Source organism: Anopheles coluzzii, chromosome 2 (assembly GCF_943734685.1).
Source record: "Anopheles coluzzii chromosome 2, AcolN3, whole genome shotgun sequence".
In the NCBI taxonomy this organism is placed as follows: Eukaryota; Metazoa; Arthropoda; class Insecta; order Diptera; family Culicidae; genus Anopheles; species Anopheles coluzzii.
This window is the reverse complement of record NC_064670.1, coordinates 6290797-6318729: the sequence shown is the minus strand read 5'-3', so window position 1 is coordinate 6318729 and position 27933 is coordinate 6290797. Positions and strand designations below refer to the sequence as shown.

General features: G+C 46.6%; 1 protein-coding gene across 14 annotated transcripts in view; it reads right to left on the bottom strand.

The window, feature by feature from the left end:
• The window catches only part of LOC120961510 (forkhead box protein O), a 67094-nt gene that overhangs the window by 25028 nt on the left and 14133 nt on the right, over positions 1–27933 (bottom strand). For all 14 annotated transcript variants that reach the window (XM_040385266.2, XM_040385268.2, XM_040385255.2 and 11 more), the window contains exon 3: positions 25253–25479. In XM_040385266.2, the coding sequence (XP_040241200.2) occupies positions 25253–25479 (227 nt within the window). The remainder of the gene's footprint in view (positions 1–25252; positions 25480–27933) is intronic.

The following is a 27933-nucleotide window of genomic DNA, read 5'->3' as shown; positions in this document are numbered from 1 at the left end:
AGCAGCAGCAGTACGGTTGGCGCCTTTTTGGCGCACCGTCTGATTTAAAAGAACGCTACTCCTTACGAACGCACTCTCTCCTCTTAGCCCTGTGGCCTGTGCCGATATCGCATTCTGCATAAAACTTTTTAATCGAACACGAGCTGTTGGCGGTGAGGACCAGCTCGAGGAAGGGGGGGGAAAGAAAGTATGTTGTCGCCGGCGACAAAACTCAATCGGGACACCGTGCTGGGGATGGGATGATGGGACGCGCGAAACGGAAACCCCTTTTATCTTGCCACAACTTCTGCCTGTGAAGATCGATGCCACACGGAAAACTGCACGCCCGGCGGGGGGGCAGCATGTGACTTGGCCGTCAAAGTAAGTTTATTACAAAATGCAAGCGCTTCCGTCTGTCCGCAAGGAATTAATTCCATTAGTCCCCGACGACGACGACGACGACCGCTACCAACTCCGAGACCAACTCGAACAGAAAGACGACGACGACGATCCGTTTGTAACCAGTAGCAAGTAATAATTATTTCATTAACAAGGATTTTTCCTACTTTGCTGCGGATATAGCAGGGCAACAGCATCACAAATCATATCCTTCAACCGACTCTACTCGCCTTACAATATCCCCATCCACTCTGTGCGTCTTCCTAATGAATATAAAGTACAGCCGCAATTGGCATCGAGTTAGTGTTCCCGGTTCTTTGGCCGGCATTTGCTTCGCTCAAAGAAGTTTCCGCGTCTCAGCATGACCAGGCAGCAAGTGCGGGCGCGCCTTGACTTCCACACTTCAACAGCGCAACGCGATGGTGTGGTGGGAGTTTTCTACGCACCAAAACCTCCTATTTATCATTTGCGCTCAATGGTTTTGCTATTTTTAACGTGCAGACTACTTTTTTCTCTCTTTCTCACACTCTCCTGCTTGTGTATGTTCCTCCTTTTCGGTGCAATTGAGCACAACTAATGAGCATAATGTGGTACCACTGCCACCGCCGCCGCCGGCACAGCGGACACAAACTGTCCAGACACACACACACACACACAGCAAGGGGGGAATCCCAATCATCTGCGAGGTTGATACACATTTAATGACTCGAATAATTCGGCTGTCGGTAGTGTGGGGCAGAACAAAAAAAAAAAAAACTAGGCAGCTGGATCACGTCTGACACAGCACACAAGAAGTGAATTTGAATTGGCTGAAATTAGTAGGTTGCTATTCGGAATGGAAAATAATTAAATTTATTACCACCGGCTAAGCGCGGACTGGATGACGACGGGTGGTGGACAGAGTAATCGCGGAGTGTGAAGGATCAAACATACGATTTGGAGAAAAAAAGGGTTTTGTAATCCAACTGATTGAAGGGATTGAAAAGATCTGAAATGCTCATCTCATTCAATGCAAAACTCCTTTTTTTATTAAATGAAACGCTTCAGTAAAGGCTCCATCGACTACTCGAAGCATTTTTGGATGGTATTTGTAGTCAAGAAATACTTTTGTTGAGAAAAACTCATGCAAAGTACTATGAAGCGGTTGTCTGGTATCATTATCGTGACATAAGTTTGTATTTTGTGTGATTTTTCGTCATTTTCGTTATAGAGGCCAGTGCTGCAAAATCTTACTGTGATGTCAATGTCATAAACAAAAATCAGACTGCAACAAAATCCATATCAGCATCACGTACTCAATTGTGATGATCAGAGGTTATGCTCAAACAGTTGGTGTGACCAATACATTCTTTGTGACATTTTAGCAACCAACGCTAGATCAGTCACTTTGTCATGACTTTTTTTTTGTTAGCAGTTCTGAAAAATGTGCCTGACATAGTCATGACAAATTCTGGCTGATACAAAATCATGTAAGCATCTCAAGCTATACTGTGATGATCAGAGGTGACACTCAAACAGTTCGTGAGACCATCACATGCCTAGTGACATTTTTGCAACCAACTCTTGGACAGCCCAAGTGACATTTTATGTCGCTGATCATCACGATATTCATCATGGGAGATATGCAGCTTGTCAGTCATAGTATTGCGTTGAACTCAAGCATTCGCATGACGCTTCGGCATGTCATGACGCACTTTCATTGAGTATCAGCAATCAACATCAAGCTACATCTTTCCGAGTTTATGCAGCCATTTCCTGATTTTCCAATGAAATCGCTTTTACGACAACTACTCACTGCAATTGGAGCGTGGTAATGGTGAGATACACCAACAGGAATGGTTATTCCCAGCCCAACACAAAGAATGCATTAATCAAAGGGCCGAAACACATTAGCGGCCCTCGTCGTTATGAACCTCCAAGTGTCCTTGCACGATGCTCACAATTATGCTTGGCGTATGTGCCAAACTCCACACAAATGCAAAAAAGAAGGCTGCCAATCGCTGAAAGGAACATTAACATTTGTGTCAACTTTTTTTTCAGTGACACTGATTAGGTTTTATGATCTTGGGCCGGGGGGGATCTTACACACATACACGAATCGCCCTCCCTCTTCTCTGCCAGGATGAACTCAAGGAATGGTTAAAGTTTTGGTCTTTTTCTGCCCGGAACTTAGTACACACCGGGCATTCTACTAGCACGACAGGGGGCACCACCACCCATCCATAAAGAAAGTCAATCTCTTTCCGATAACGTACTGTCATCGTAAGCGCTTTTTTCATGGCTGCCCGCACGCTCTTTATTATTATTATTTTTTGTGTGGCACATTTTCTTTTTGTTGTTGCGCTTACCATGCGTCTCCTCCACCGCTCTGAAAAATGATTGGAGCCCTGGCAATGCGAAATGCGAATGCTTTATGGGATGTACGAGGGTAGGGGGGGGGGGGGAGGCTCCACAACAGCCGGACGACAACAGCCCAGCGAGTTCGGAAATATTCCGAAAAACTCGCAACAATCTTCCTGCTTCCGTTTTGGTGGAGTAGTAAATACTGTTTGGCAACTTTTGCCCATAATCGTTTGCTTCCTTTTTTCTTCGGGAGGGGAGAGACCGACGCTTACGCGCACGTAAATATAGATTAAATAAGTCGATACTGCACTGGCATTTCAGCCTTAGTACAGAGCAAAGTGGCGTACGATTTTTCGTACGAGCCAAAGTTGGACACACGAGTAGCAAATTATGAGCGGCGCGGCAACGAGACCCTCGGCTGATAACTCAATCGGCCAACTCAGCCGCGACCCAGATCGATCGGATGTGTTACATTTTTATTCCACTTGGTCTAACTAGTTTCGCGCGAAACGAGCGTGTCAAGAGAGAGAGAGAGAGACGCAGAAAGTTGGAGAAAACGTTGACAAGAGATGCTTCATTTATCCAATTTACGTTTATATCCTTTATACATTCACGGTCCACGGCCTTGCTACCGCCATCGCTGCCTAGCAACTCGGGCTTCCCGCTCTCTTCATCCCCCGCCACCCCAGCCGCAAAAAAAGGCTCCTCTATCTTATTTCACCTCTCCAGCAAGCGGCGGGAAACAGTTTTCCATCGTAACGTAATAGCACAAATGTATGCGAATGCTTCAAATTACATAACATTTTTATCTGGCATCAAAACTTCCACGCTTCTCCAGGATTGCTGGCCTTCCGCCTCCTTCCTTCTCTTTCATCCAAAAACCCCGTCGCAGCCGCCGGAAGTAATGGCCAAATGAAATGGAAAAGCAACAGCCGTACAGCGTTATAAAACTATAGCGGAACTACTGTGGCCGGGGGCCGCCCAAGGCAGTGAGATCGTGGAAATTGCGGCGCGATAGAAGCGCCACACACGTTTTGGTATGAGAGGCACATTAGATAAAGAGAAGCCAAAGAACACACACAACACAGTGGGGCCACAGGATATAGTCTTATAAATGTGCTCCACCATCGCGGCTGATTTGGAGGAACACCAGTGTGTGGCCAGTGGCCTGAGGAACTTATAATTTGTGTCATATTCCGTGCGAGGGCGCGCGCACACTATCTCGATGCGATCGCGATTTTTATTTATGAATGTGCGCGCCACCATCGCCGGGAGATGGCAGCTGTTGAAATTCCCATCGTGCGAGGCGCCCGGCCGTACTTGAGGAGTCACACAGACACACACACAGGCTAGGCTGGCCATGCGATGACAAACCAGCGATACGATTTAATGGCCACGGATAAGCAGAATGGAAGAGAATGGCGATGGGTGGTGGGGATGGAGATGGACGGTTGAAAAAGCGAGGGTTTCCTTTTCTCTTTTCATCTGTTTTTTGTTTTTTTCCCCAAAGCAACATGTAGATCGCAATCACAATCAAATCCTTTGATTATTTCAACCACTGTGCGCCTGTGTGTGTTCCGGGTTTGTCCTTGAGTTAGGGACATTCCGTGAGTGCGAACAAAAAAGGTCACCTTCGATCGTTTAAAACTCGTTCGAGTTCGATTTTTGTGCTTAACAGGTGACGGCGCCCTTCAACCTGTGTCTAGGCGTTTTGTGCGATGGAGGAGGGAAACTTCAAGCGAGAACAGCCAACAAGAAAGAGACAGCAACATTCACAACACCCCCCCGGGTTCGGCCGTAAAAGCAGGCCCAGGCAGTGCGCTCGAGTTTTTGTCGCAAATCGTTAGGCATCTAGACACCGGGGCCACATGACACACTGGCGACACCTACGCGACGATGCCGCCGCCGCCGACGTCGGCGACACTCTCTCCTCCATTGCAGGAAGAACTTTTGCGCCTCGCAGTGGCAACATTCCTGCAGGATAATGGGAGTTTGAAGCCGACGGGCCCTGAAAAAACGCAACGATAGCTGATAGTTTATTGCGTTTTATGGTCGCACGCGGAATTGTGATGCACGGCACAGTTTGGGTAGTATGGATAACATTCTACAATGAAGGCAGCACAATGGAGAGGATGCGGAATATAAAAAAGTAGGAAATGGAAACAAATAGAAGAAGGTTTTACCAAAGGAGATTAGAAATTAGCATACATTTTCGCCAGCGTTTCAGTGAAATATGATAACAATGATTAATGGTAAAACATACAAAATGTAGGGCAAAAATCCTTTTTTCCTGTAGGAAAGGTCCAATTGTAAAAAGAGCAAAATTTAGTATTGCATTATCATATCATTACTTTTATCTTGTTATTCTTCTTGTCATTATTCTTCTTATTGCTTGTCTTATTATAACGTGGGTCATTTGAGACTTTGTTTCTTTTTTTTTGTTTTTCTTTTACTTTATCATGTTTCTTAGTTAAATTTTCTGTTTTCAAAGTTCTTATTAATTTCTTTCATTTTTTACTTGGGATGTTTTTATCTTGTTATCGTTCATTATTATGATTTATTAGAACCTTATTCAGCTATCACTTGAATTTAATCAAACTTGAGCATTTTTACTGCTTGTTAATTTCAGAATTCGATAAAGAACGCACAGACATGTACAACTTCATTCGAGAAGAATATTAATAATGTATTATGCACTGAAATATGGTCGCTTTTAAAACATTTCATTCCGTATTCATTTATGTTGCGCGACTGTTTTCCCTGCTATCTTTTCCCCGCCTTTCTTTTTTCTTCTTTAAATAAATCAATTCATTAAAGCAGCCACTTAAAGAGTGAGATAAGACCACTCAATACACACAAAGCATTGTCCGACGACTCCAATTTTCCACCTCATCCGGAGCACACACACACACGGACAGGAAAACGCAGCAGCAACGCACCCGCGTCTAGTGTAAGCAAAAACGGAACAATTTATCGATATATCTATAAATTTATTCCCCAGTCCCGCTCAGAGTCCTGCCCCATGTACGCACACACACACACATGTACGCACCTACCCGGAAGCAGGAACCGAAACCGAAGGGCGACGAGGGAAGGAAACGGCAGCGTGAAACAAAACCGCCACGCCGCAGAAACGGACACAAATGGCCCACGGGCAAGAGCTGTGAGGTGGGGGCAAAGGGGGGCATTGAATTGCCACTATCGAAAACTTTCCCTGTCGCACACACCGAAAGGAGAAGAAGTTATTTCTGCACTCGTGTGTCTAAGCGAGGCACCGGGGCCGAGGTGGTTGGTTTGCATTTAGGGCTGACTGGAGATGCTGACGCCGGAACCGTGACGCTCCTCCCGTCCCTCCACGTGTTTCCGTTCCATTGAGCCTCGGCTTTTTATTCTTGGAGCGGCATTTTTTTATTTTTCCCTTCATTTCTTTCTACTTTCAAGCTCAACCCGGAAGAGCCAGCACTGCTCTCCTGACGCAACGGTGGAAGCTCGCACACACAAAAAAGGGACACTTTCTCACGTATATCAACCTCTCACACGGGTAGGTGAAGGTGGTGGTGGTGGGCAAGGGTGGTTCGGGCGGAGGAATCTTTAAGTTCTCTGCCTCTAGCCTTCGGCGTCCCCCAGAGCGCCCGGATAAAAGTCGAGCGAGAAGGAGGTAGACACATAGATTCAAACCCACCCGCGGCCCCAGCCAGTAGTTGATCGAAGGCGAAAAAGTTCGATGTTCCACACCCTCCCACAATCACACACACACACACACACACACACACAATCACACATATATAAAAAAGAATAAAAAGTAGAAAGGATGCTCTCCCCACCATTGGTCTTGCCGCTGGAGCAAGTCGGGAATTTCCCGAGGCGGCGGAGGTGTGGAGAAGAAAAATGATCCATTAATCTGAAACTCAACGTCTAGGTGGCGCCTCCAATCTTCAATCTCTCCCGGGCGGGTGGCCACAGGAATCCCGTTGTGGCGGTGGATGTGTGGGAGAGACCGGTGGGGGGACAGAAAAAGAATGAAGGCATGGGCCAAACCAGAGCTACAGGAAAAAGAACGCGAGTGAAAGGTACTCTCGCTCCCGTGGAGCGTGGACTCCGGAGTGAGAGACAGTACAGTGGATGGGGCTCAGTATCTCTGGCAGTAGAGGACAAAAAAAAAGCAGCAGTACGGATATTGGCAAATTCAAAACTGCTACTGATGATTCGCAAGTGCCAGAGCCAGTGTCACCCGCTGTGTGTTCGTTTGTATACACACGCACACACACACACAGATAGAGGGACGTTGCAGACTCTGGCACTGGGAAATGGACGCAGGATGAATACTACATCTCGGGGGACGAGACTTCCGCCTTCGCCGTGGGGGAATATGTAGAGATATTGTAGGACACAAGCCGGGCTGCATAAAGGGGGAAATCCCAGAAGTCGATGCGGAGGAGTTTGCCGACACGCTGTCGCATTCCGAGGGACATTCCATGCGTGACACAAAACCACGTGTTGTACTGTGTCACGCGAAGTTATTTGAGGATTTCTTTGTACGCTATTCCGGCAATGTGCTATTTGGAATGTTTGCTGGAGATTTTAACTACGTTTAACATTTTTGTAGGTTATGAGCAGAAAATTAGTTTGAAATAGTTCATTCTTTGCCCTTTTCCCTGGTGTTCACTGCGAAAGGGAGGCTTATCAGCATTCTCTGTGGTTGAGATTTTTGCATTCTACCACACTGCATTTTCCTAAGAAGCTGCCCCTTACCGTAAACATTCAGCTTCATTCAGCGAATCGTTGACGGAAGAATCATTGACGACCCTTTTCTCAAGCTCGGAACGGAATCAAGGGAAGGGAAAGGGATCTATAACACTGTTGAACCCATAAACACTTTGCCCGACAAGCTCTCCCCGCACAATTGTCACGGGCTTAGCGAGGCAGAGGAGATTGTTGAGATTTACACAATCGGATCAAAGGGCACCACAGCAGCAGCAGCGCGGCACGGGCTGTTAGTGGAGACGTTCTAGGGAAGAAGGGAAAGTGTCGACCTCGCATACACACACACAAACAGTAATGAAGTTATCAGGGCAAACGACGGACCGACCGAGCCAGTTTGTGCCGCGCAAAACGGCATAAACCCACCATAACTTCGGTTTATGGAAGTATGATTAATTTTCCTCGAATCGTATCACCAGCGCCATCGCCATCGCCATCATCATCCGCCCGTTGCAGACCACAAAGGGGGATGGGGAAATGGCTTCTAACTCTGTGGGATTTACTTGTCCTTTTTTTCAGCCACTATTCAAGCATTTTATTTCAATTTTAAAAAGATTGTTCACTTAACAAACGGGCAGCAGCCAAGATGCCGAACGACATATTTCTATGGGCTGCGATACGCCTCACTTAGTAGCGAGTTTTAGGGTGGAGCGATAGAAAAAATCCCCACCATCACCCCCCTCTCTCACGGTACGAAACGGACGCTGGCCTGGACACACGGGCCTGGTGATGACATTTCAGTTCTCCCTTTTTTTTTGTTGCGTTGTTGAGTGGTATTATGTTAAACCACCTAAAGTCAATTTCTTTTCCTCGAACCAAATTATGAATAATCATTTGCGCAAAAATCGATACTTTGCGATGAAATATGCAGAGTGTGTTCCCATTAACATGACACGGTGTTTCTACATCTTGGCAGCCAGCCACAGCAGGGTCCTCCGCGAACCTGAAGAGAATTATAATTATAATACCAAAACTGCGCGCAAAAAAACGCTACAAAATCAATCTTTAAATTGTGAGCAAATTGAATTTCACCTTGTATCCTGGTCACGGCACCATAAAATGTATGGAGAGTATGCTTTTCGTCAACGCCAGAAATCGTTACTGCCGGTAGAAAGTATCTCAAATATTTCAATGGCCATATTCTCCCCAGCTCGCCACTCACTATTCACGAATCAATCTTCCGGAAAAGGAACTTTCTTTCGTTTTGCGTCTTAAAAAAATACAACATCCTATTATAAATGCGGTTGCCTGGCCGACGGTGGTCACGGACGCCTACAACACTGACCGAATGACGACGACTAAGATCTCGTAAGGCATGGTGTGATGTTGTAGCACCCCATGACGGAGCGAAGGTAGTTGGGGAAGGTGAAACCATTTTTCTCCCTTATCCTGTCCAATGCAGTGCCCTCCACTTTGCACTCTTATCGCGGGCCGTTCGATACATATTTCACAAAACCAGCTTCTTACTTTAATGGCTGTTGAAAAGTCGATACTTTGGGCGGACATCGACGTTCCCCGTAAGGCACTGTTGTGCTATAAATCGCATTGATCCAAATAGATGGGCCCGTGTTAACTTATTCTACATTCGCTCGCAAAGCAGTTCGATCGGCGAAGAGGAGGACGACCAAATCGACACACACAGCAACACGCTGTGCCGTTCTCGATGGTCAAATGAGGAAGCGATGGAACGCAGAGTCTTTGATGACGATGCACGTACGAGGATATGGTTGTTGATGGTTGATGCTGAGTATATTCTGAGAAGCCTTCCCGCTCGGAGATTGGACGAGGAAGATCATCCACATTAAACATGGAGAGCTACACATACGTTACGGTAAAATGATACACTTTTCTATGTTCCACCCAATCTGATGCCCACTGACCAGCTCCAGCTCTCGATGCTCTATTTGCTACCAACATCAGACGCGGACATTTTTATTTACTTTTCTCGTTCCCACCCTCGTCGCATCCCACTCTGTGAGATCTGTGTGTGATCCTACTGTGGATCTCCCGTAACTGCTTCTTTTCCTGCAAACTTTGAGCAAGAATAAACACACCAAAAGCAGCACAGCAGCTCCATCGAGAGTCAAGCGACAAGAGTCGTGCCACCAAAAATTGACTCCACTTCAACCATCCCAGGTATGTATCCACAGACAGGCACACGCACACAAACACCGTACGAACCGATTTTACATTTGAAATATCAAATTATCATATGCATGAGCAGAACTCACTCACTCAGTACTCGTATAGCCTTCATCGAGTCCCTTTATCTCGCTCTCTCTCTGTCTCTATGTTTCCCTCCCGCTCTATCACCCATCCGTCTATACTCTCAGGGAGTGCAGTAGCAGCAACAGCATCAAACAACATCAGTCCCGGGGCCAAATGCACTCGCAGCACACGGGGCTCGGTAAAACTTGCCCAATATTGAATTAGTTTATGCTGTGTCTGCCACCATACCATGCACACTACCCCACTACCACATGCTTTACCGCCTCCCGGGGGAAATATAGTTCAGGTTTGCATTGCGTCGTAAAAAACTAATCCCACAACCTCCCCCGCAACCATAGCACACCATTTCTCCCTGTTCAGTAGCGCAGCATGGTATACCAGAGTCGATGCCCGTATCATCCTTCTCTTTTGCGGCACCAAAGTTTGCAAAGAAAGTTCCGCACTAAGGGCAGCTCTGGGGCCAATGGTAAAGATTTACCTTCGGTGTAATATTCGATGCAAGAGCACCGCTAGAGCACAAGGTTGCACTAAAATTGCAGGTGTCAACTATTAGGAGGATGAGATATGGTTGCACCATGAAGGAGGGTGAAGTGATGGAATTAATAACCAAAGTATGATATCTTATCCAGCGTAATATTTGTTGGTTCCGTTTTTGTTAGTCAAACATACATAGTTTTTTACTATCACTGGGAATTCAAGCATTCTAAATAACATAGCACTCTAAGGTATTTAATAGATTTTTCAGATTAATTCAACACTGTTATGGTGCCTTTTACCTCTTAGCAACACAAATCTCCAACGTTCCTCGAAGACGATGGGGTTTGGTGCAGTACCTGACGTAATGTGATCATTTAGCGCTCCTCTCGCTGGATATAATCTCATTTTGTCGGATTTTAATCCTGGTCACGGCACCAACCATACAAAAAATACTACCGACCATGCACTCTGGTGTACGCTTCATAGATTAAAAAAAGGAAACTAGGAACGTCAAAAAAATCTAATCAAACTTCTCAATTGCATCACCCGGTGTGTCTGCGGGGATATAAACCAGGACGCGCTAATAGTCCCTCTATCCTTTGCCGATCGATTAGCGTGTAACCGGTGTAACAACACACGACGACGCGGTTTATGCGAACACGCCATCCTCCCCTCCAGTGCAGTAGAGGTCGATTACATTATAATTCAATCGTTTCCGCTTCCAATCCTTCACGTGCACGGGATTACAACGGGTAAAGAAGCGACCAACACCGCCAAAGTTGCGGGAAAAAATCGGTTCTAGCTTTCGCCTCCCTAGAGATAGGTTATTCTTGTTGGCCCAGGGCGTGCTAGTATGAGCTGGGATAAAAAAAAATCCCTCGTAATAAGCAACTGACCGGACACCGGATCCTAGCGGTTAGCCAGTTTTTCCTCACTGAGCAGCATAGCTCGGCAAGTGGAAAATTCAATTAAAAGACTGGGCCATCACTTTTTTCGCCCTCAATGTACCAAACTACCTCCTAAAGCTGAAGTAGAGCAGCAGAAGCAGGCAGCACTGTGCAAATAAAACCTTTTTTCCGCTTCTCAGTCCCGGTTCGCAGGCTTGTGTGGAGTGTGTTACTGGTGGTAGTGGTAATTGTTTGCTTTTTTCAGTCCTCAAACCACACTCATTGACTTGGAGAGGAACGCAAAGAGGGGGGAGGAAGAAATGCTTCCGGGGAGCTGTCACCAGCTATCTGTCAAATCTTCAGCAAGCTGTCGATAATGTCACACCATCAACGACACATTAAAGTGGATCGACTAGCGCCGCCTGTCATTATCGTGTTAAAGTGTGCGCACACACACTGGCTGGAGGCTTTGCTGCTTAGTTGGTGTAAACTGACTTGCAGAAGCAGAACAACAAGACACAAGGAAGCCCAGTCCCAGCACCTTCAAGGAGCAGTTTAATGTTACCTACAACACTGGCGTCCAGTTGACTCGTGGCATTCCCCACCCAACGGCACCGAGGTAGTACTTATCAGTTTCTTTTGTTGTCATCTATTGACAGATGAAATAATGATATGTTGTGACAGATTGGAGGCTTCTGCTACGGCCAGGGGATGAGCGCGCTGAAGTAAAGGCAATGGGGCAATTCTTTTCACAGACTTTTTGTTGGTGTGCCTACTTTCATCGGTTACAGCCACTACTTTCTTTTAGGCGGGAGATCGCTTTTCATCCCCCAACGGCATATATGATATATCATCCTATAAGACGCCTGCATCGCAGAAGAGCGCACTCGATGACACTTTAGCGTGTTCCGCCTGTCGTTCCCTATTGTATCGACTTTTCCCCCTCCTGCCATCATCATTATGAAGCAAAAATCCATCACTACTCCTCCGGGGGTCGGAAGGACGGTGCGTGTAAATCCCTGTCAAAAATTAATGAGTGATAAACTGTTCCGAGGGATTTAGGCATCGGCTCAGCGTTTGATGTGCCGTGGCGAATCGCTTCTTAATAACGCCGTGCGTACACATCTTTATTCCTCCTCACTTTATGTATCATTTCTTTTCCCGGACCTTCCGTTTCAATTATCTCGAACAGCTTTTCTCGTCGCCCCGTCGGGATTATTACTTATTCCCTGCTCCTGTTCCTCCGGTGCATTATTTCCATGCGCCCAAATGTTGAGCGGATCGTGAAAACGAACAGCGAAAAGAAATTCAACGAGCTCCTCAAGGACTACCGGGGTCGGAAGTTAATAAATTATGTTTCCCTATCGCCTGGAGGGGCATCTGTTTTTGTCCCACCCCCACAGTGGCTCCCCTCCCCCTCCCCTTGTGGGTAAATGTGAATTAATAAAATAAAATAAAACGTCAAATTGTCAGTGAAATGTGTGTGAGTTTTTTTTTCGTTCTCTCTTATGACGTTCATTTCTGACCGTCCGGCAGAATCCGGGTCCGACGGTCTTCTCCCTGGCACAGGACGCACAATTGAATATGCAAATATCTCTCCCAACCACCCTGGGACGCACCATGATCGGACACACAATGATTGGTCGCTTTATGGGTCGAGTTTTATGAAGCGCGTTGAGTGATTTGAATCATTCGAAAAGCAACCGCACCACTTGGCGCTGAGCAGCTCTGCTCGCGGGTGTGTAAAGTCATTCAAAGTTCGTAAAATTGTGCTATTAAAAGTCGAAGAAGCGACCATTAAACCGGGAAGGGATTATGCCAGGTTGGATACGACGCCAATGGGCGCCCGCTAGCAACACCCAAACAAATAACTAAGAAGCGCGTCCGGCATCGAGAGCGCGAAATAAAAAAAAAATTAGAGCAAATCTCACGCGCACAACAACAAAGGCACAGTTGGATTGGTGATGGTGTGATGCTGAGCTTATCAGATCTGCTGCTGGTTCAGGTCTGATGGATGGAAGGTGCTAATTGACACACGCCCAACTTGACGCCCCAACAGGTCTGAGGAGCGGGGGCAAACAAAGCCTGAGGCATACAAATGGACAGTCGAGGAAGCACTTTATTTGTAGGCCTGATGAACAGGTTGCTTGTCCAACCCGGAAGAAACAACCTGAAGTGCCGCAGTTGGTAAAAACCGCGGACATACGTACATCTCACGGGTGTGCAAATTTATGGGCACAACGCACAAAAAAGGGTCAAATCTGACCACCATGTAGGGAAAGGCCGGATTGCTTGATTTCACTTATCGATTACGGCATGTGTTTACAATTAGGGGTTTAAACGCTTTGATAAAGCAGAGTATGTGGATGAGAGATCTGTGGGTAATGGATTGGACGGGTTCAGACATGATTATTACCAGGATACTGAGGCATAGTCAAATCACCACTTCGTAGAACCATCTGCAATTTGGATCAAAATCCAGGCCAAATAAGTACAAAGATAAGACATCAGTAACTCAAAACGAATGCACGGTGTTTTTGCCTATTCAACTACGATAGTACTTTCTTCCCAACTTTTAAGACAAAGCGTCTCTAAATACAGAAACAAACTAGATCTATCATAGAATGCAGACATCTCACGACAAATTCCAAAATATTCCAAGCAATTTTCAGACTCTCAGAATCCGAATTTCGAAACTTAACAAATCTAAGCTTTCAAAGTCAACTAGCACTACTCAAGCCATGGAATCTAAAAACCAGCACATCTCTTTACAATCCAGATGAACTAACATTCACCCATTCGCTACCCATCAGGCCCGCCAAAATCTGAATATCCAAATGACCTTCATTCCGGGTACTGAATCTGTTAACCGTACAAACTCTAACCGCAACAAACATTTTACTCAAAAAGCCCGGAATCTGGAGCCTGCCCATCTAACAGTACCGCTGCTACGGGGTGTACCGAAGCTAAATCAACAAAACCTGACCATGAACTGCTTCGCCACAGTTCAAACGATCCGAACTTTATTCATCCATTCCCTCCCGCCACTGAGCCACATCGCAAATGTTTGACGAAAATGTCCTGCACCTTATCCATCTGTAGCCGTTATCGTCGTCATCATCATATCGCCTCCGTACGCTGTCGCAAAAAAGCCACACACTTCAAACAGTCCACACCAGGTCGTCCTCTGCGCTGCTGGACGACGGACGCAATATGTCCACACGGAGGAGGTTTGAGCTTCCGTACCCCGAATGGTTGTAGAACAAATAAATCCATCCACCGAGTAAACGGAGCATGGAATGATGGACCGGAAGAGTAGAAGTTCACTCTACCACCGGGGCTCGTGGTGCACACTATTTGAAGCGGTGAGGATTTTTGCTGCTTCTTGCGTGGCAAAACAGAGAGCAATCACAACCGTGGCGCGTACTTCATAAAGACCAGCGAGCTTTGATTGACCAAAAGAGCGTCTCCCGTGTGCTAGTAGCTTCACATTTAACCGATTGGAATGAAATAGTTGCATCCCGAAACCAGGGGAAAAAATCAACTCATATCAATCCATCTCCCAAAAGACACCCAACGAGATGGACGAGAAAATCAAATTCCAGCACGACCGCAATCGAATTTGTCGTGCTAGCCCAACGCACGGGGCGGGTTGTACCGTTACCTCGGGGGAAAGGCAACATGATGTTTGGCGGTGGTGCTGCTCCCGAAACAACACAAAAAACGGCACCGAAAACCCACCCCACAAAGTTCGAGTCGGATCGAATTTTCGATGGCCTCACACATCGATGGCGTGTGGTGTTCCCGTTTGACCCGGGGACGGACGAGAGATACCGTGTCGTGTATCGCCGGCTTCCGGAATGAATTTGACTTATTTGCTTTAATATATACGATTTAGTGTTTGCTTATCCGAAAGAGAAGTCCTCGCTACCCACCTCTTCCTACCACGGCCTAACATTGATGTCTTCCTCCGACTTCAAACGGTTGAGGGACGACGGTCAATGTATCCAACGAAATGTTGGCCTTTTGCTGGCCCTGCTGCTTCGGATACCGTTCCAGTGTGCAAGTCCACACTAAGCAGCATCACACACAGTGGACACTCACTGCCCGTTCTTCCCTATCGCGAGAGCTTTATTTTTATTGAAACAAATGGTTTTCGGATGAATTGTCCCTCTGTCTCTCTTCACCGGCGAGCGATAGGATCAGTGACGAAGGATGCATAGTCCCATTTTGCCGGGCCTTTGCCGTGCCGGGAACGCTCGTTGGCAGTCAGACCGCGCGCACACCCTGTGTGTCTGTGTCGTACGATAAGTCATTGAATATTGATTGATTTAGATTTAGTCCATCCGTCGGTCAAATGGAAGCAGAAAGGAACGCCATCACACACCAATTCCACACCCTTCTTGCAGCTTCACTGTGCCCGATGAGGTGACAAATGGATACACAAAAAAAAGAGAGCTAATCCTAAGCTCCAACACATAGCTCCTTCCAACATACGGTAGACACACACGGCGGCATCATTGCAAGGTGAGATAAAATGCCCAAAAATGTCCTCTTTCAGCAGCGGCCGAGCCGAGGAAGCCTTTCTTTTTTTTGTGCTATTTCGTTCGTGCTCCGACACCATCCTTTCGCTGTGTGTTACTATTTAATTAAGGAATTTACTGTACACCCCACCACCTCACGGGTAGGACACCCTTTTGGCAGTGCGCTTCTACTGGTCGTTCCGCAGCGAACGACGGACAATCGAGGACGTAATCGAGCGATATAACTAATGACAGCGGATCGGTACGGTGATGGATTTTACTTAATCAAACAGTTTGCTTAGGTCACCGTTACTAACACCCGGCGTACACAGCGAACAAAAAAGTGTGTCGTTTTACATCGTACTAAGCCGCTACAGGTGGGGCGAAGGGTGCAAGCGGTGTAATGGGATTTGTTTGATTTTTTATCTGATCTTTCCGTTGCTTAGAAAAGGTTAAAGCGTGTCCGATAGCATGTTTTGGGGGACTGAGTTTTAGTACTGATTGGGCTATGCAAATGCTTGAAGTGCAAATTTCAACAAAAACTTTTGTAAATATTTTAATTTACAATTAGATATACAATAAAAATATACATTGCTTTACTTTGTCACCTTATTATACTTTCTTAGAACGAAAGAAAGATCTACGCTATCGACACGTGTTCACAGCTTTAAGCTGTAGTAGAGTTCATCTCTACTCCATCCCTTTAAAGAATCATCCCCTTCTGCATCATTGTTAGAAGCAGTTGTAACGAATGAGGACAACACTAAACGAACAGCTACATTCCTCCAGTGCACGGTCCACGAACGCGCCAATACGAATGATGAAAATAAAGCAAACCAATTGCGTCACGATCCGGCTCGAAGGACCAAACATTCTGGTCACCGCAAGTCGTCTTGGTCCACACGCGTGGTCCGGTCCAGCAGACACACTCATCGCGCAAAGCACACATCGTAGAATAAGTCATCGATACACGTTACGGCTGGTGTGAAATTGGATCCGGATACGGTTGGCTATCTGCTTCGGCAGGCAGCAAAACGTCAAGACGGTTCCGTTGCGTCCTTAGCAACCCAGAGAGAGAGAGAGTCCTCCTCCCGGGGATGGAAGGAGGTTTGTCGTTTGCTCGCCAGTCTCCTGTTGCTCGCCGTGCTCCTGGCGCTTGGGGGGGAAGGAAATCGAACCTTCCCGCTCTACCCAAACACACGCAACGACTCGGCCAAGTCAAGCGTAAATGGGCACGATTTACACGGATATAAACCCTTAATTGATCGGCACAACGACGACAAACTGACGGTGCGCGGCAACGGAAAACGAGGAAGTGGGGGAAAAGGCACCACCAGGCGAGCTAAACGACCCGATTTTGATAGGTAAGTACGCACACAATATTTTACCATCTAACGAGATAATTCTCGGTCACGCCGCCGATGCCGCCGAGCAGCAGACTCGAGGAGTCCGGTTGTGTCGTTTTTCCTGCCACCCCCATCCGTTTTTCCACCCATTTTTATGATGGTCCCTTCGTTCCACCGGTTGGATTTCGATACAACCGGAGGCTACGAACCGTAAGGACAACCAACGTTACCCAGGGATGGAGAAGGGGGCAGCAACCGTCTCCAGGACACTAGCCGAGCGCTGTCGCCCTCTGCTCTACCAGTTTTTTCTTCGCCTCGCGCCCAATTTTGTGTCACTTTAATGATGCTGTCGGCAGCTACTTATGATGTTCATTTGCATTTGCTTCAATTTGTAGCCCAATCATTCATGCCTGTGCCGGTGAGCTGTATCGTTTCGAAGCAGTTCCATCCCCTGCCCTCGAGGGCATTTGTTTGCTTTTACTTTCTTCGATGCCTGCTCTTGCTTTCCCCTCGCAATCGACTGTGCCGTGCCGACTACGGCGAATAAAAACATCTGTAAGAAATTCGCAGATTAAAATAATGCCAACCGTTCCACCACGTTGTTGCTCTGCTTCCGTTCCTGTCTCAAGACAGGGGCGCTCAAGAAGATACATCTTACAGCCACCACCACGCGCTGTGAGAGTACGCCAATTAGCGGGATGCTCTGGTTATGTTTCACCTCGCGGTGGCACCAATTTCGACGACTTTTCGCCTTACATCAAGCAGGATAAGGTGTGTGTGTGTTTGTGTGTGGCAAGGACGAGCGTTACTCATCGAAGTTATGCGGAAGTGCTGCTGACAGTTGGATTCTTGCTCTGATCTCTCCCCCCCTTACCACGATGTCACGTGGTCGGGTCGTCTGACGGAAAAAAGGGGCGAGAGATCGCACAGCTCACAGGGAGGAAAGGTTGAAATTGCGACCGAGCATACGGCAAACCATTCGCTAATTATCATTATCCGATTAGCGTGAAACAGATTTCCCTCCCTAGGGAGTTCCTGATTCCTTTCGCGCCTTTTTGTTGCTGCTGCTGCTGCTGCTATTCCGGTAGCGAGAAGGTTCAAATCGTCTTGTACTTTCTTTGCACTGTAGCGTATTACGCGGTTTTTTTACTGCTTCTGTTCTTGCGCACCGGCAATGTCTCGGAGCAGTTCCGCTTCCGCTGCGATCAAACGAAGCGTAAGAAGGTGTTGCTTTTAATGCTTTGCATCATAGCGGGTGTATCATAGCACTGGCTGGTGTGAACTTCGGAGGACTTGAAGCAGCACAACCGCCGGATGGGGAATTTAATTTGGGTTGATGAAAAATTTGCTAAGCAATAATACATTGGACAGGATGATGTATGGCAGGTCCAAGTACAGACATACATACTTTATTTTAACAGATAAGACTGTGTTGTTATCGGGAATGTATTAAAAAGGGAAACATATTGACCCATTTTTTTCTTATCTACCAACAAGAACCTGAAGGCAGGATTATCCTAGCAATAGCCTAAAGATATGCTGATAAGGTCTTGCGTAAGGTCATTACAATTTTGAATTCATCATTAATGATAGTATTTTATTTTATTTATTTTGATAAAATAATCATTAATACTCAGTCTAGACGTACTTGTATTAAGAAACAAGAAAAATATATAATATTAACATCATAAAGAATTTACCAAAAATAATTCAAATATCTCAGTTGATACATACATTCAATTGTTCATCTTCGACGATAGATTCGGCTCTTAATTAATGATTTTTCTTTCCCCCAAGAAAGACATCACTTTTCCTACAACCCAAGACAACTTCCCCACACCACACAATCGCATAACTATAGTGTTGCTCCCTATTTTTTGTGCTCCCAAATCGGAAGTTAACAACACCATCAGCATCGCACCCAACTATGGTTGGACGCTCCTTCGGGATGCATGGTACACAACAGGATGATGTCGATACACCATCCAACCCTTCGCACCATATGGTTGGAAGCATCGCCGCATTCAACAGGCAGGCAGCAAGCGAGCCACGAACCCATTCAGCCATCGGACCCACCCTCTCTCGACCACCGATGCTCGCTCGTTACCGGCTTCATTGTGGGCATCGTAAAAGGCAACACAGTAGCGGTGGCACTGGATGTACTGAATTATTGTGCTCCCGGGGCTGAAGTGGTAAAGTTATTGCAGTCAACTTGTTGTAACAAGCGGTGGTGGTAGGTATCGTGCTGCCGCTGCACGCTGAGATGATGAGCTAAAATGATTCCCCCTCCGCACAACACGGCAGAAGACAATATTCTTCCCCATCGAGACGGGGATCGCGTTGTTGCAAGAGGTTGATGAACACACACCCCGCGTGTTATCCATAGCACATCGCCTTTTTGCCAGAGCACCCATTCCCCAGCCAAGCGAACAATCGTACAACGGTGATGCACATCTTTTTTGTGTGCTGTTTCAAGCGCCACTTAAGATATTTATTTGTGCAAGAGCAAGCGTGTTTCGTGTTTTTTTTAATGCCACAAACGATTGCTAAGCTGATGGAAATGGCTGTAAGACTGTACGAGGGGCAATTTGGAGGAAATTATAACCGAATAAACACACACACACACACACACTGCCTCTCTTGCAAGTGCTTTAAAGCTATTAATACATCATCCCGGCTGGAATGGAACGAAGGAAACCTAATAAAGCTACAGTGGGTTAGCTTTCAATCTGGTTTGCTTTTGTGCCTTCCAACAATCTAACAAATTAGTTTGCACTGATGGGAGTTCTCTTTTGAACTGTAATTCGAGAAAAACTCTCCTCTCCTTAAAACTCTACAAGCCTGATGTGTCCCTTTCGTGCAAGTTGATATCGCAGTTGAGTACGCACGTGCGAGAATGGAGGCGCCAGATCTTTTTCAGTCGTTTAGAAAAGATCAGTTTAAACGGAAGCACATTGTTGTACGATTAAATGTTTTCAAAGTGTAAATTAAATATTTTATTTGAAAAAATAAATTAAAACACATCAATTCTGAATTGTACAATAATATTCCCAAGCGATGCAATCCAATAAATATCCAATAAGATATCCTATACAGATCCAATAAGATAACTACACAAACATCCTGCACGATCAGCACACGATAAACGATAAAGCAATTGCCACATACCTTGCCTAGGTTTCTACCCATTTTCCACGAGTTAATCGCATCAACAGAAGCACCACCGATGACACAAGAATAAACGTAAAATGATATATCGATACGCTGAATTGAGCATTATCCCACAAATAGGCCAGTGCTTCAACACAACACCAGCACTTCCAATCAATCCACACCCATCCTCTATCAGTGCGATATCAATTTTCCATATCTCTACACTTTCAAAAGCGATTACATCGCGGGAAAGGGATCGAGATTTTGTAAAGCATGCAATGTTACCCCTCCGGTCTAAATCCTTATTTTACGCTTCTTTTCACCAACTCCTTCATGTTTCAATAGACAAAATTCTTCCACGTGTCACGAACCTGCCCGAAAAAAATTACTTAATAAAATGAAACCAATTGCACCCTGCTTCTCCACTTTCCTCAATCCGGACGGACAGGAATTTGATTCCACCCTTCAACATGTCCCATAAACCAAGGGATGTAGGAGGTGGTGTATTACCATTTGGGGGCTTTGTTTTGTTTCGCATACCGCTTCACTCCATCACTTCTACTACTTTTTCTACTTTTTGGCAATCAGTCATCGCTCAAGTATCCGCGCCGCCCATGTCTTTGCGGGGCGAGTCTTTGCTGGCTGGGGACTTTTGCCACACACACACACACACACACACACACACACACACACACACACACACATATCTCAAGCATAACTTCAAGGTGTGGTTTTGAGTGGCGCATGTTTGTTTGTTGTCAAAGAACCTGCAGCCCGTGGGGAGGCGGAGGGAAACAGGAGCGAGTAGCATAACCATGATGCTTCATGCTTTCTCCATGGTTTCCATCACTCCAGCGACGAGCCAAAAAAAAACGACCAACTCCGTATGAAATCACCATATGTGGAGAAGATGCGCGAGCAAAACGTATGCAAACGTCTTGACACACCTTAACCGTCGTCGCGCGGCAGCATCGAACTCGTTTGCTGGTGGTTTTGGGTTTTTCCCACCCCACTGTCTCTCTCTCTCTCGAGAGGACAACTCAATTTACCCGTTATGGGACTCTCCCTCCATCACTCTATTTACCGCCCTCGCCACGCTCGTAACGCAGGATGCATGAAAATTGCGTCCACAACGGCTTTTAGGGTAAGGTTTGGTAAGGTAACTGGATCCTTCGGATTTCTTTTCCTCTTTTTTCGGTCTAATAAGCAAACACGGGGGGGGCAATGCACGGCACCGCACGACCACAGTAATCCTATCCTAAGGAGCAGCTTTCTTCTGAATTAAATGTGCCGCAGGCACTGTTGCTCATGAAAAATAAACGAAACCGTTGTGTGTCCCTGTTTTTTTTTTCTTGGCGCCAAGTGCGAGCCTCCGACGGGCGAGCGATTTGCCATTGTCTGTGGTGCTGCCACGCCAATCGTGCCCAGATTGATTGAAGGCGTATAACGTTTCCCATGGATGTGTATTATTGAATTGAAGCATGTTTCACATACATCCCGCGGCAAGATGGTCGCGGCCACAACCCTCGCGGATGAAAAAAAAACCTCCCATGGAATCAAGAACCAATCTAAATGCGGAAGGGAGGTAGAGTGAAAAGGGTCTTCAGCAGCACCCACAAAACACTATCAGCAGCAGCAGCAGCAGCGACGCGGAGAGATGATTTCACGAAAAATTGGATTGATTTATCCGTGGCTTCCGTGGCACCACCAGGAGTAAAAAGCGACGGAAGCCACAAAACCGGCCCGGAGAACTTCGGCTGAGTCTTGATTGTTGTAATAAGAGGACGAATCAATCATGCCAGCAAATGCTACTCGGCAAAGGGGGCGGATGATGATGTGTATCTTTTTGATGGAGAAAAGCCCGAGATGACACACATGAGGGAAATGTTACCCCGCCACAGAGGAACGATGCAACACGCTCGCTGCATCTGGGACAACGAAGCATTCAAATAGGTTTGTTTGTGTTGTTCGGCGAATGGCTCGGTATTGCATACTTTGCATATTAGTGCTCTTAGTGGACTAATACAGTGGCGCCATCTGTCGGCAAATATTGGAAAGCCTCAAATAAGGTCTGGTTTGGCAGTTTCACTTTGAGTAAAGAAAACTTTGCTCAAACATTCAACAAATTTACCTAAAATTGATAAAATGCCATTCCATTCACAACTAAAAGTAAAAAAACGCCAACTCATCGCTTACTGCCGCTTTCATCGTCATCATCCTCAAGTACGTTCTATTGTTGTTACTATTGCTGCTGTTTAAACGATTTAAAAAACGGCCATTGAGGCACACAGCTAGCCGTCCGTCTCGAGTGCATCACGTTGCAATCCCCGTATCACGCTTCCATGCCTGTTGACGGCAGGTCCGCGCCTGGTTGATGACGCCTGGCCTGGCGTCAACTCTGTGAATAAGCGCTGCCCTTTTTTTGCTGCTGTTTTGTGCAACCAGGGGGTGATCTGATCTGATAAGGGAGGCTTCTTCCACATTCACAACCACCGCGAGAGCAGTATGAGTGACAGAGTAGCCTCCCTCCACGCGGGGAACTTTCCAATGCCAAATGCGCTTAAAGATGCATTTTAATATTACGCTGTGGAAAAAAGGGATAAGGGCTCGCCCTCTTCGCGCTTTAAACGTTCCAAAAACCACTAGTGACACACTGGAACCTTCACCGAGGGTGGAAAGAAACACATACACACAGAGACACAGACATAGTAAAAACCCCAACCACAAGATGACCATCGAGGGGAAATCATTATGTCCAGACACAAATGGGGTGCTCGTCCAGGCAGTGCTGCAGCAAAGTTCAAAGCGAAGTTCGTTTGCTGTTTCCGTTTGGGGGGCAATTTGACAAGGCAGCAGCTTCCCCGCTTTGGAGCAGCTTCCTTCCAGGATGTCTCGGGTGTGAAAAGAGGAAGTACGGTTGCGTGGCTGTGGAGTGCACAGGGCGGGAGGGGCTGGGGATGAGTGCAGCAATCTAGTGGTGCAATGGTGTGCGCACAGCAGAGCTTAATCGTTTTTCGACACAGCGTTTGAAAGTGTTTGAAAGTGTAATGCGCTGTAGTTTAAGTTATAGCGTACATGTACATGTATAGCATTAGATGTATGCTGATTATAGCAGTCGTTTGTAGTTGTCCTACTTTTGGGAGTAAAAAAACTGCAAATTTGCCAAAAATATTCAAGACAAAGTTCTTGTGAATTGTATTGAATCAAAAATCAAAATAAATAAAACAACTCTACTTTAAACCATAATTCATTGAATTTAAACCCACTAGAAAAGAACGTTCATTCAACGCTTTAATCAATTCTCCAATGACACACAGATGCTGCTCTCTATCATCATGTCACGTGCCCGATACCAATGCACTAATGTAAAGTTCACTAATTATCTACCCCCTTGCCACGGATGTTTCAAAGCGACACAACAGCAGTGCGTGTCAAATGTAAACCATTGCCATGATATGCGGATCTCGCGTGTCCAAAATCATACCCATCACACGCCTCATATATTGCAGTAATTGTGATCTGTAAAGCGGCTAGAATTTGGTTTGGTTTAGTTTACCACCGAACAAAAAAAAGTGTGATCCACATAAACCACAGTACGAGAGGTCAGGATGGTCAACTCGGCCGGGTGGTTGGGGTTGGTGGTTTAAAATTCTATTGGCGTGATTTAAATTTTAATACAATAATTTCATCTCAATTTTCTTCCCCCAACGGAGGAGCGAGTGGGAAAGCGTTTTCCACGCTGGCCCAAACCGTTGCCCATGAAATGCCGGGTGCATCGTGCGTACGCACGTGCCTGGTACGTGTCTAGAGCCTGTGTCATATCCCCTCTTCCACTTTCGCCTAGAACCTTCCACTACCCACACGATGACATGCTGGAATGTGCGATGAGTTTTGCAAATAAATTCATGTATGCATTCGATTTGATATTTTCACCACAAATCATTTCCCATCGTCCGACCAGGCGTACGGGTTTCGATTGGAAATAGCTCTCCAATGTATGTGTGTGTGTCTGTGTATATACGTTCGATTTCCCATTGTTGTGGGGTTCCTTCTCCAGCAGCGCCCCACGTTCATAGCACGTTTGGTCAATGCAGCGGATTATCATCATCGCTCACACCTTAACATTGGGGACAGCTCAATCAACATTGTGTGTGTGTGTGTGTACCGCGGCCACGTGTCCCACCACTCCGAGCAGTAGAGCACGTCCGTTGTGTGCTGTATGTTCGAGCGATGAGCCAAATCATCTGTGCATCGTTGCTTCGGCACTATCCCCTCAAACATGTGTTATGGCATTAACCTTAATGAAGATTATCCACCGCTGGAATGGGATTTCTCTCTCTCTTTCTCTCACACCAACGCACACCAATGCTCTTGCTGCTCTGGGAAATGTCCCTGTGGGAAATGTCCCGGAAAACGAACGCAGCATCACACGATGATGCTATTGAATCGGATATCAATTGAAGGATCGTCGCACGGCTGGATGACAATTTTTGGAGAACCTTATTTTATTTCCGCCGCAGCTTCACACTGTGTCTGCGTGTCTGCGTTGACATTGTGAGGAATGGCATACCGGCCCAATGGATGCACAATGGTCGCGATATTCCAAGCCAATTGTGACCGAACCGCATCGAAAAACGGCGCATCTCGATGCCCGAAAGTACGGCGTGGCGACTTTCACAATTGATTTTATCAAAGGGCAATTGATCTTCTTCCGGTGTTGGAATCTATTTGATCGGGGAAGCGATTTGAGGCATTCCAACCCCGATTGGTTAGGTTCAATGTATGGTTTGGGAACAATAATACAAAACACATTTTGAATATCCATAGGAACATATTGATAGGTACAAAAACTACTGCGAACATATCTTGTCGGGTATAAACTAGTATCCAATGTCCAAATGAATCTACAACGTTAAAGGTTCTTAAGCATTGGAACAGAAATGTCAGTTCAATGATCTCCAAGGTCGTTTGCTCAACTTTTTTTTTTCGGACACGGTTCGAATTCGAGATTAATGAGCACGGCGGCTAGCGCCGTGAGTAATCGTACCTTCCCATCTTAGGTCAAGCGCAAGGTTAGCCCTTTTCAAATATTCAAACACGGAAATCACGGAAGACACGAACGGACCAAGCACACACACACAAATGACCCTCCTACCTTCCAGCCAGCGCTGCTGTTCGAGTCGCCCTTATCCTTGAAGTACGGCACGTTCTGCACCATCCACTCGTAGATCTGGCTGAGCGTTAGGCGGCTGTCGCTGGCCGAGCTGATGGCTTGTGTGATGAGGTCGGCGTACGATAGATTGCCCCAGGCGTTGCGTCGCGAGGAGTTCTTCTTGGACGAGGACGATGATGCGGCCGCCTGCAGCTGCGTATTGCTGGAGCCTGGAAATGGAAAGCCAAAAGCCGTCGATTAGAACGCGGACATTGGAGAAGGTTACGTGTCACGCTAAAGGTGGAGACTGGATTGTGGGGTTTTTGATAAGCAGAAGGTGTATTTTTGGGGGCTATCAAAAAGCCTATTGCTGTCTGGCAGTGATTACAGCGAGTCAGCGAGTCGTGTGATTCCCGCACAACGGTTTGAAACCTTCTAGAACTCTCTCTCAGTGACCAGCTGTTCCTCCTATCAACTTTCTTCTGATGTTTGGCTCATGTGATATGGGACACTGGGCCAGGAGGAAACCTCTCAGGTGCATCAAAACCCAAAATCAAAACAGATGCTATGGCTAGAAGCGAACTCTTCGCTCCAAAAACCACATGTTGTGCGCTATCTTGGGAGCCGAGGACTAAAATCTGTCCCTCCCTCCCGTCAAGAACGGCAGCTCACCTGTCCCGTTACATTTAGCCGAAAAGAGTAGGCCAAATATAGCCCTTCTTTCCCATCTCCGATCAACCTTGAACCTACGGGCAGGCGAGGAAGGCCTCCCAAGTCTCCACTGTAACGGAGCGCCAATTGAAAGGATCAAATTAACCCGCACACAACGCTCGCAGAGGGATCTTGTCAACGGCGCGACCAAATACCCGCATACCAACTGGCAGGTCCGAACGCCCGCCCGCCATAGGCCTTGGGTGGTAAAAGTTGTCAGACTTTCCAAAAATACCCGATCCTCCAGAGCGGAACAAGTTTGGAGCGGTGTTGGGATTGGGGGAGATTGTGACTTTTTTCCTCTTCGCTTAATCGTACACCTCTCGCATGAGAGACCGCCGCTTTGCAATCTGGCAGGCCTTTCGCCGTTCGCCATCGGATGGACATCTCTAGAACCGGGAGGGAGTCGACCGAGCAAACGTGGCATTTGAAAAAAAACGGCAACACTTCTCTCTTGCTCCCTTGCCTTTGCGTTATTGGTGACCTCCAAACCTGCTCCGCGCCAAACCTGCGCGCGGCTAGCCTAAAAGAATTTAGAACTTAAAGCATGGTAAGCTGTATTTAAAAAAAAATCAAATCAATACAGCTCTATCGCCCGCTCACGCGGCAAGGTCTTGTTCTCTCTTGCTGCCCCGAATGGACAGACCGGTGCGCTAAATATAGCGACACAGACAGCGCGCGCGCCTGTGAAGAAGTTGTCCGTTTCGTGACGTTGCCAACCGCGACGACCCAAAGCGACGAAACGGACAGCGCGCGCGGATCATTAAATTTTTTCGAGTTTTTCGGTTCACATTTTGCTTCCACTTTTTTTGTTTGCCTGCTTAAGAGCAACTGCAGTCGAGAACGGGTGAACGGGAGCTGAAACGGGGGTCGAGTTCGCACACAGCCAGTAAGGTACGATCGGAGCACACACGATCATAACCCGAAATGGGATGCTAATCAAACAAAAAAAAAGCAAAACGGATAACTCCCCATCTTTCGCCCTCCCACCCAAAAAAACCGGCTGAGACCGGAATGGGTTGGCAAAAGTTCAATCAAATCCGCATTCTTCTGGGGTGGGGGTTTTTTGCATACATTTTAGCGTGCTAGGAAAAAGAATAAAAAATGCTAGAATACAAGAAATCTCGCTCTAATCTTAAACGCTTCTCATGGTTTCGTACCAAAAGCAACCCTCCCCAATGCGATCAGACCGTCCACGTGGCCACTCTCTTTTGGTCTTTGATGATCAGAAAGTCTGAAAATAGTGCTCGCTTGCTCTGTGTGTGCGCTGTTCTCCTTCGCAATGGGTTCACAACAGGTTGGAGCCGTCGTTTGCCTTCGTTTGCAATGTTCCTACCAAGCACACTACTGAACTACTACTACACCCTCGCGCAATACAAGCGGCGGAAAAGAAAACGCTTTTGTTTATATTTATCGCACCCTCCTCTCTCTCTCATCCCTTCCACGCGAAAGCACCCTCCCTTTCGGCACGCTATTCCTGGTCTATGTTCTAAGTTTGCCTCTGCTTTGGATGGATGTTGGCAACGAATAGTGGTGGTCGTAGTAGTAGTAGTAGTCTATCATTGCTTGCGTAACATATAACGCCCTCACCATGTGCATGATCGGAGGGGGACGGGAGTGCGATCGTTAGAATGTGCGGTAGGGGCGATGTAGCAGTGCCAAAATAGCGACGCTCAGCGTTTATTTCGTACTGTAGCAGCAGGTGTGCGAATGAGTTTGGTTGCTTTTAGGCAGCTTTATTGCGGAAATTTAGCAGAAAAATCAAAACTCTTCATGATCATTCTTCCTCAAAAAATCTGTTCATCAATACTATCTCATCACAATCTAGTTATGTGTTCTCTGGAGCGCATTTACGACTCTAATCCGACTCCGGCAAAATCGGAACCAATAGTTCCACACGAAGACGCCCAGTATCATCCAAAATCGTTCGGAGTCTCCCGAAGTCGTTCGGAATCAGAGTCGTTCAGAGTCGT